Here is an 8,491-nt window from a genome sequence, read left to right as displayed (position 1 = left end):
AAAAAAAAAGAGAGAGCTTAATTGATACAAATTTAGGTACATCACTTGTTGTATGCTAATGAACTATATGCAAATCTTGCTCATGGTCATAGATTGCTGTATTAAGATGAAGTCTGTTTCACGAATCCAGACTTTTGGATATACTCCCTCACTATTCTTTCCTCGGTCCTCATGGCGCTTTCTTCAGTTATATCTGTTTACAGCATGAGTCATTAATGTTATATATAAAAAAAGATTATAAAACTGTGTTGAACAGAGGGTTTCTTATATTTTATTGTATTATGTCATTTGCATAAATCATAAATGACTGCTGAAATTCAGGTTTACAAGTCGTGTTTATGCAACCTTATTTTCATTACTTTGAGAGAATAGATGTTTGTATCATCTTATTAGCCAAGTTGGAGCTCTTTTTACTACTCTATATATTTATTGCTATCACTTGTTCTTTTTCTACAGTTATTTAGTTTATAATGTATGTGTTATTGATCACATGTACCACAATGTAATATCAAATAACTGTCCTATGCCGCACATGATATTTCACCTTTTTTTTTTCTTCTTTTTTATATTTCTTATCTCTTTTTGTATGGCACAAGCATCCTTTACGACAACGGTCAAAGTAGAGGATCGAGACAATAATAATAACTTTATAAGTTACTCAAATATGAACATGGAAAACAAAAGAAAGAAGACGACAAGGGCATGCCTTCATTGTCAAAAAGTACTTATTAACACGGTTCATGTTTGCATTATCTAATAATTATCTCGACAGGCTCATTTGACTTGCGATGAATGTAAGAATAAAGATAATACATGGTGAATAAGTATCTCTCATCCCTTCTCTTTTTTTTTTTTTATATCAACCAGCCAGACCATGTGAACGGTGTATCAAAAGGGATCTAGCAGACACTTGTATTGATTCTGTTAGGAAAAGAGCAAAATATTTACAAGACACGCCTAGTGATTGTAAAAAGAAAAGAGTCAGGATCATCACATTTATTATTATCTAACCAACTTTTTTTTTCTTGAAGCATTTTCAAATAATGGTCCTGCACTACAGCCACAGTCATCTGTTTCTCTAGAATTAAAGCCTTCAATCATGGGTAAAGTACCCATCCTGTCTGTTATATTATGTACTTATGTCACTTGTAGATACCACAGCCCAGAACTTTCTTTATCCAGATCAGCTCTTTGATTTTTCTTTATCCGAATTAGGATTTGGATCAGAGACAGTCGGCTTAGAATATGGCTTCATTGGGAATATGTTACAGAACCCACTCGATTTAACATCTGCATTTACTACAAACAAGTCGAGTCCTGTCAGTACGAGCACAACATCTAACATGACTACACCCTATATGCCTCAACAAATGAATCAGCAGAACCTATATGGTGCCAGCAGTTCTTCGTTTGATCCAACTATTTCTTCAACCAAACAACTAGTAAAGTTAAATAATACAAACGATAGATTCATGATGAAGAGGCCCAGCACATCTTCTGTGACTTCAGGAAGTACTGTGATGTCAACAGGAAGAAGAAAGGGTGTCGGAGGCACGCCTGAGGAGGTGTACACCAACATCATGAAACCGTACAATTACGCTGAAGGATTTCATTACCTCATTCAATATGTACGACAAAAGTAAGATTTAGGTTACTCTATTTGCAGCAGAAATATTGACACTATACCATAGAATGAACAAGGAGGACCTCATGCAAATCAGTCGAGCGCTGGCGCTTTTTCGACCATCGTTTCTAGCCTTGATTATGAACCTGACAGAAGAAGATCTAGTGTTTATGGAAAAGTGCATTCAAAGAACATTGTTAGAGTATGAAAAACTGATTAGTTTTTCAGGCACGCCAACGGTGATATGGAGAAGAACAGGTGAAATATGTTTGGTCGGTAAAGAGTTTTCTTTACTGACTCAATGGACAAAAGATATGTTATTGAGCAAGAAAGTATATATTTATGAGGTATATGAGTATATAACCCTTTAGTAAAGTTATTTCTCTAATACATACTATCTAGCTCATGGACAATCAATCAGCAGTGGAGTATTGGGAAAAGTTTTCAAAACATGCCTTTGACAATACAAATAAATCCTGTACGTATTCATGTATCATCAAGACCCCACAACAAAAGCCAGTACCGTGCACATTCTGCTTTACTATAAAAAGGGATATCTTTGACTTACCAAGCGTCATTGTTGGAAATGTGAGTTTGGTATAAACATTGTGTGGTATATAATAACCTTTATTTAGTTTTTGCCTATCCTAAGTTAACCTGTAACAAAGAAAGATATAGAAGAGTTGCTATGTATATTTATTATGAACCACCACCTTTGTATATTCAATTGATTGGTGACTATAACAAAATATTATCTCCTTGACGAAATTTAATTTATTCATAGGCTTATTAAATTACTCATATTCAATAAAATCAACCATTCAAGGACGTTAAACTCACAACTGTACCTCTTGATTATCTATTTAATTGATCTAATGAATGAGCAAGACCAATAAAAAAAGCACTAGTAGGATATGCAGCGTATTAATGCACCATCCCCTATCTTTTTCGGAACATACATGACATTAAACTCACTGTTACTTGACAAGGCCACACCATTTCAAAAAAAAAAAAAAGCATTCTCCCCTGTTTGAATTTCACTGTATTTCCACTAAAGTGGAGCCCCATGGGGTTTCATCCAAATCATAATATTGTAGCACAGTCTTTGCAATTTAATACAAAGCTGTTGGCTACGCACTATGACCCAAAGAACATTACGACACTTCAATCTTGTATGAACTATTCACGTTAGCGCGCGCACTCTCGGTATCAATAAGTTGATCGTATTTGAGTAATAGTGACCTAAAGAATGCGAAACACTAAAGAGTGGCAATTGTAAAAGGAGAAAAGATCAAAAAAGATACTATCAAAGCTGTACTGTTCCTTTGATTGATTTGAAATGATAGTGAATCCATACTGTTCATTTTAGAATGTCTTTTTTTAAAACACAGGACTTTATTATATTAATGGCTGTATATACTGATACAAAAAAAAAAAGGACAATTTGCTTTCTTAACAACTGTCGCAAGGGGCCCACTTGACCCTCAATCTTCCAACTTTGGGATCTTCTCCCAATTCATCCCAAACAGCTTGCGTAAGATCCAAGCAGCCTGCATCGCAGCCAGGACAAGCATCGGTAATTGTAGCTACAGTAGTTCTTTCCTTGTACATGATTTTTATCTTCTTTCCACACCAGTGACTCTTTTTGTTAAGATCACCATAGTCATGAGCATTCTAATCAACAATGTGAGCTTTTGATAATAAAAAGTAATATGATATTGCTATTACCAAAGCAACAATGTGTGAATGTTTAGTGGCAAATGGTCCACAAGCACCTTGAGAACCGCCTTCTCTGACGGGATCAAAGAGAGTTGCTACACCATGGATAATCGAACCGACAAGAGCACCAAGGCCTCTCTTGTCATTCACAGGTTGAGCGGAGGCAAGAGTAGCCAAAAGAGCAAACAGGATACAAAGAAGGAATGAGTAGAGCTTCATCTTTGAGATGTTAAGAGAGAGAAAAAGATGATGTTCAAAGAGGAAAGGGGAGGTTGTGGTAATTTATAGCTGTCGTTTGTCATAAGGAGTTTAGTAATTATATCCTTTGGAGTAAGGGGTAGCGGGCAAAGAAAAAAGTTCAGTCAAGAAGAAATAAAAAAGTCAGGGTGATCTGTAAGGGGGGTGATTGGAACCGGATGGGCTGTTGGATGGAAGTTTTCCAAAGTCTTTTCTCTCTTGTCTTTTTTTATATATACAGAGTTGTGTGTTGAATGTATCCTAACAGTAAGGTTGAGCATTGATACGTGAATCTTTTGTCAATAAAAGAAAGCTAATGCCAGTCAAATTTACTTTGAATATTGTCAATCCACGTCTCCTTCCCCTGAGCATCCTTTCTCTATTTTCTAAATAAACAAACCTTTTTGTTTTTATTCTGCGTTTGCTTTCTGTATGCGATATCTGGTTCAAAAGAGAGAGAGAGTTTATTGTACCAAAAGGTAGGGTCCAGAAATGTAGCTTAAACGGACACCATCCTCTTTCTTTCCTCTTGAGGTAAACAAGCTTGACTCCTGTCTAACTTGTGTTCTACCTCTCCCCCTTCCCTCCCTTTGATTATATTTATTTTATAAAGTGCCATATATGATGAGATGGTAACAAGAAAAAATATGAGTAACTGCATGATGCTTAAAAAGGGGGGGATATTCTATGCCGAATGAAAATCATTGGGTAAATAGAACTGTTCTTTTTATCAACACGACCCAACAAAGAGCTTCAATTTCTGTTGTCGTTAATATAAAATCAATCAAAGTCACGCATAAGGAAAAAGAAACAAACATTGATTCCTGCGTTTCTTTTTTTTAATTTTGCAGAATGAATGCACAAAGACCATTATCAGACACTTGCCATTTTGATCTATCGGCTAAAATATTTGTACCTTCGAAAAAGCAGTTTGATCCCTTTGAAGTGAATGAAGCAAATGATGATCCAGATATGGACGAGCTGAGTCATCATTATTTGAATAGCAATTTATTAGATGAAGATGAACCACCTGTGTCAACAACAACAACAACAACAGCAGCAACAACAATACCAACAGCGACTAAAGGAGGAAATAACTTATTCATGTGGCAACAAGATGACTGGAAAGCAGCTCAAAAAGTAGAAGATATCTGGAAGCAGGATAAACTATCGTCTAGTGTGTGGGATAGCTTTGAACCCTATTCAAGAGGCAATGAGCAAGAATTTGATCCTACACTTCATTTCTATCATGGAGCACTTTATGACGCATCTACTATTGAGGATATGAATCTGCTCAAAGACAATTGTCCTTCTGCTGAGGAAACACAAGTCGAAAATGTAGGAGAAGATATGACTACACTTCAAATGCTTCAGACGATTTTTTCAGATCTGAGTGAACAAAAACTGATAGACACTTTAGAAAAAAATGATTATGATGTGGATAGAACGATTGAAGCCCTCTTGTCCAACACGACTAATGTGAAACCTAGCAATCATGATACCAAAAAGAGGCAAGTGTGTCGACACTTTCTGGCAGGCGAGTGTTATCGAAAGGACTGTTGGTTTGTGCATGATCTACAGGAAAAGGTGTGCAAATTCTGGTAGGTAAATCTATTGTTTTTACTTGTCGGACCGTTAGTCTAAATTCAGTCAGGTTACAAGGAGGTTGTTTGAAAGGCGAACTTTGTGAGTTTTCACACAATATTGACATTCAAGAGGTTGTGGCGAATAAGATAAATAGTAGCAAGCAATCACAGGTAAAGAATGATCGTACGAACGTATTAAATCCAAATGATTATCCTGCACTTGGCACAAGCGCCAAACCAACATCTATGAAATCCCAGTCGGCTAATGTTGTTGCAGAGGAAGAATTTCCTTCGCTTGCTGCAGCAAACAAGATCAAAAAGAGCGCACCACCACAATCAGTGACGAAAGCGATCAACTTTGCAGAAATCGCCAAGAAAAAGGCAAATACGCCAGCAGGGACGGTCAAAAAGAAGCAGGCAACGCCTCACCCTTATCAAAAACTGAGTTTGCAGAAATTAAAGCAACCCGTGCGTATCCCATGGCTTGAGACTGGCAGCTCACTTAATTCGATCTATATGAAAGAGGTAAGTTGAAGCACAGATAGGAAAAAAGGAGATACTAAAAATAGAAACACAGAGAGAAAAAGCGATTGAATATGGTACTTTACGAAACCGGTTGTTTGCTAAAGCAACAGAATATTACTTAAAAGGTGATGGAGCAAGGGCAAGACTGTACTCGATGGAGGCTAAACACTATAATAAGCTGATGCAAGAAATGCACACAGAAGCAAGTCGACGTATCTTTGAGCAAAGAAGTAAACATGAGGCATTTATTGATTTGCATGGTTTACATCAAGACGAAGCTATTGATATTATCGAAGAACAACTTCAGACGATGAGACAGAATAACTATACAGGTATTGTTTATATCGTCACAGGCACTGGTCACCATTCGGGAGCCAGTGGGCTAAGTAAAAAGATGAGCAAGCTGAAACCCTATGTGGAAGAATACTTGAGGCAAGAAAACTATCGCTTTGCTGAAACTAACATGGTGGGTGATACAAAGGGTGGGATCTTTGCTGTGGATCTCTCTTCAAAGAAATAATAAAAAGAAAAGGGAATCCTTTTTTCTAGTGTAAAAAGGGGAGTTTGTTTCATATCTATTATTTCTTTATCGGACATCTTATGCAAATGATGTAAGTCTCACCGGTTTTTTTTTCTGTTCTGCCTCTATTTTTGCCACAACAGGGGTCCGGTATGTACATTTTTATATTTTCAGACGAGCACGTTTTTTTTTCCTTCTAGTTTTCACATAGGGCCGCTTTTTGATTGTCACTTGAGTAATATTTTACCAATGAAGACAAGATTTTCAGGTTGGAAACGTTAGCTCAGGTACCAATAAAAATACGGAAACACTATTTGCCCTAGTTACAGACCAATGATAACGTATTTGATGACACAAAAGTTTTTGATCATTTTGTTATTCATACAAACAAATAAAGGTACACAAAAAAGGTAAGGGGGGAGCACACAGGAGAGATGTTAAACCCCCCAAATGAAATTTTTTTTTCTGTAAAACTTTATTCAAACCAAATTCAGGGTACACTGGGTGCCCCCAATATGATATCTTTCTGATTTTGTGTTACAAACTTACGTCATATATTTGGTATTCCGATCTCCTTAACGACGTCGTTATAAAAAGATATCTTGTTATTACTATTCTTTTTTTTTTTTTTCCTTTTTTTATAAAGATATAGATTAAAACATGGCTCAACCAACCGTATTTAATGCTTCCTACATTGAACCTACTGTTATGCATAACGGAAGTACTCTTTTGGAAAGAAGACAGCAGACGGCTCCTTTTCTGCAGCAATTAGAACTTCCCTCACTACCTCCTTTATCACAACTATTAACTACAGAAAAAAAGCAGCAAGAAAATATCCATACAGCCATTGCAAGTACTGCTGCTGCTATGGCAACATCCATCACTTCAACTGCACAGCCACTCATTCAACAGGATACAGGCGCCTTTTTACCAACAACCTCGGCTGTCTATGATACAAATACGATTCTACCTACGGAAGCCATTTTATATAACAATAACACCACGCTAGATCCTACCATGATTGACCCACCCATGTTTAATCTCATTTCATCGGGTCTTACCGACCCTCAACAATTGATGATGGGCAGACAGAGACAAACAAGTGTATCATCCAGTTCATCTGATAAGGTATACTCTTTTGTGGCTATCCCTGGCACAAACCAGAAAAAGAGACCTCGCCGAAGATATGATGAAATTGAACGTCTTTACCACTGCAACTATCCTGGTTGTACAAAATCCTATGGTACATTGAATCACTTAAACGCTCATGTGAGCATGCAGCAACATGTAAGTTTATTGAATATATAAAAATATAGTAATTTAGATAATTAAATATCCGATATTTCAAGGGACCTAAACGTCAGCCAAGTGAATTTAAGGAAATGCGTAAAGAGTGGAGACGTCAAAAGAAAGAGAGAGAGAATGCAAAAAAGGCAGCAGAAGCAGCAGCTCTCCAGCAACAACAACAACAACAGCAGCAGCAGCAGCAGCAATTCAATATGTTACCATACTCATTTCATCCTACTACATTAACCACCACAGCAACCCCCCTTGACAATTTTTATTAATCATTGTATATTCTCTCCTTTTGGCTCACCTCAAAAAAGAAAACAAAGCTTATGTGTACATTTTGTTATTTATATATATATCATATATAGAGATAAGCTGGTTTTATCTTTATTTTATGCTCTTCTTATTCTAGTTTTTTTTTTTCTGTATATGTTCTCTTATTTATATGAAGTCCGATTATTAAACAAAAAGAATTATGGTATTTTTTTATTTAAAAATAGAAAAAGTGGCTCTAAGAAAAAAAAAAAGATCGCCTTTCTTTTTTTGAATGATGATCGACACATTTTAAAGAGGTGGGACAGACCTTATTTTTAGTGAATTATTAGTATAAAGAATCATCAATGTAAAGAATCATGTCTGTGCACTTTGTTTACAAGTGAGCCTGTGTTGATCTTCTTTTTGGTTGAAACCCTTTTACTTTCAAGAGAAGCATTTATAATACAATTTATACATAAATCCCCGATTTACATTTTTAAATACAAAAGGCTGCGTACTCCTCTCAGAAACAGAGTCTTCCTAGAGCAAATGTTGTATTAGCAAGATGCTTTGTCACACAAGCCTTGGCGTTTGCTTTGGGTAAAAGTGTGACTCTATTCTTTGATTGCCTTCTTTTTCACAAGCTATGCACAAGTTTGGCACATGGTGCAGAGAAGAGAAAAGGTCTAGAAATCTTCTATTACTTTCTCCTTTCTCTCTCTCTCTCTTTTTTTT

General features: G+C 36.3%; 4 protein-coding genes across 4 annotated transcripts; 3 read left to right on the top strand and 1 right to left on the bottom strand.

Annotated features, from left to right (window-relative positions):
• Positions 1-670: 670 nt before the first annotated feature.
• Positions 671-2,227, top strand: RHIMIDRAFT_206066 (transcription activator of gluconeogenesis ERT1; the record flags this gene model as incomplete). Its single annotated transcript, XM_023606875.1, has 7 exons — positions 671-721; positions 773-794; positions 868-980; positions 1,167-1,408; positions 1,538-1,639; positions 1,692-1,971; positions 2,027-2,227. 7 exons carry the CDS (start codon positions 671-673, stop codon positions 2,225-2,227), a joined length of 1,011 nt encoding a protein of 336 aa, XP_023463776.1.
• Positions 2,228-2,626: 399 nt separating this feature from the next.
• On the bottom strand, positions 2,627-3,731 carry RHIMIDRAFT_315125 (uncharacterized protein). The gene is made up of 2 exons (XM_023614976.1): positions 3,353-3,731; positions 2,627-3,298 (listed from the first exon to the last, which is right to left on the bottom strand). The coding sequence occupies exons 1-2, from the start codon at positions 3,560-3,562 to the stop codon at positions 3,077-3,079; spliced, it is 432 nt and encodes a 143-aa protein (XP_023463775.1). The 5' UTR covers positions 3,563-3,731; the 3' UTR covers positions 2,627-3,076.
• Positions 3,732-4,245: 514 nt separating this feature from the next.
• Positions 4,246-6,211, top strand: RHIMIDRAFT_294008 (DUF1771-domain-containing protein; the record flags this gene model as incomplete). Its single annotated transcript, XM_023614047.1, has 3 exons — positions 4,246-5,181; positions 5,235-5,691; positions 5,744-6,211. The coding sequence occupies exons 1-3, from the start codon at positions 4,433-4,435 to the stop codon at positions 6,209-6,211; spliced, it is 1,674 nt and encodes a 557-aa protein (XP_023463774.1). The 5' UTR covers positions 4,246-4,432.
• A 642-nt stretch (positions 6,212-6,853) lies between these two features.
• RHIMIDRAFT_261567 (uncharacterized protein) lies at positions 6,854-7,690 on the top strand. Its single transcript, XM_023611547.1, has one exon. It carries the CDS (start codon positions 6,872-6,874, stop codon positions 7,517-7,519), a length of 648 nt encoding a protein of 215 aa, XP_023463773.1. The 5' UTR covers positions 6,854-6,871; the 3' UTR covers positions 7,520-7,690.
• Positions 7,691-8,491: the final 801 nt, after the last annotated feature.

This window comes from Rhizopus microsporus, assembly GCF_002708625.1.
Source record: "Rhizopus microsporus ATCC 52813 unplaced genomic scaffold scaffold_15, whole genome shotgun sequence".
Classification (NCBI taxonomy): Eukaryota; Fungi; Mucoromycota; class Mucoromycetes; order Mucorales; family Rhizopodaceae; genus Rhizopus; species Rhizopus microsporus.
Note: the sequence above shows the minus strand (reverse complement) of the source record. Positions and strands in the feature narration are given on the sequence as shown.

Excerpts from the sequence above, each read along its gene's own strand:
- RHIMIDRAFT_315125 (XM_023614976.1), bottom strand. The coding sequence starts at position 3,562 with ATGAAGCTCTACTCATTCCTTCTTTGTATCCTGTTTGCTCTTTTGGCT. Across the intron at positions 3,299-3,352 it reads ATTCACACATTGTTGCTTTG|AATGCTCATGACTATGGTGA; the intron begins GTAATAGCAATA and ends ATTGTTGATTAG.
- RHIMIDRAFT_261567 (XM_023611547.1), top strand. The coding sequence starts at position 6,872 with ATGGCTCAACCAACCGTATTTAATGCTTCCTACATTGAACCTACTGTT.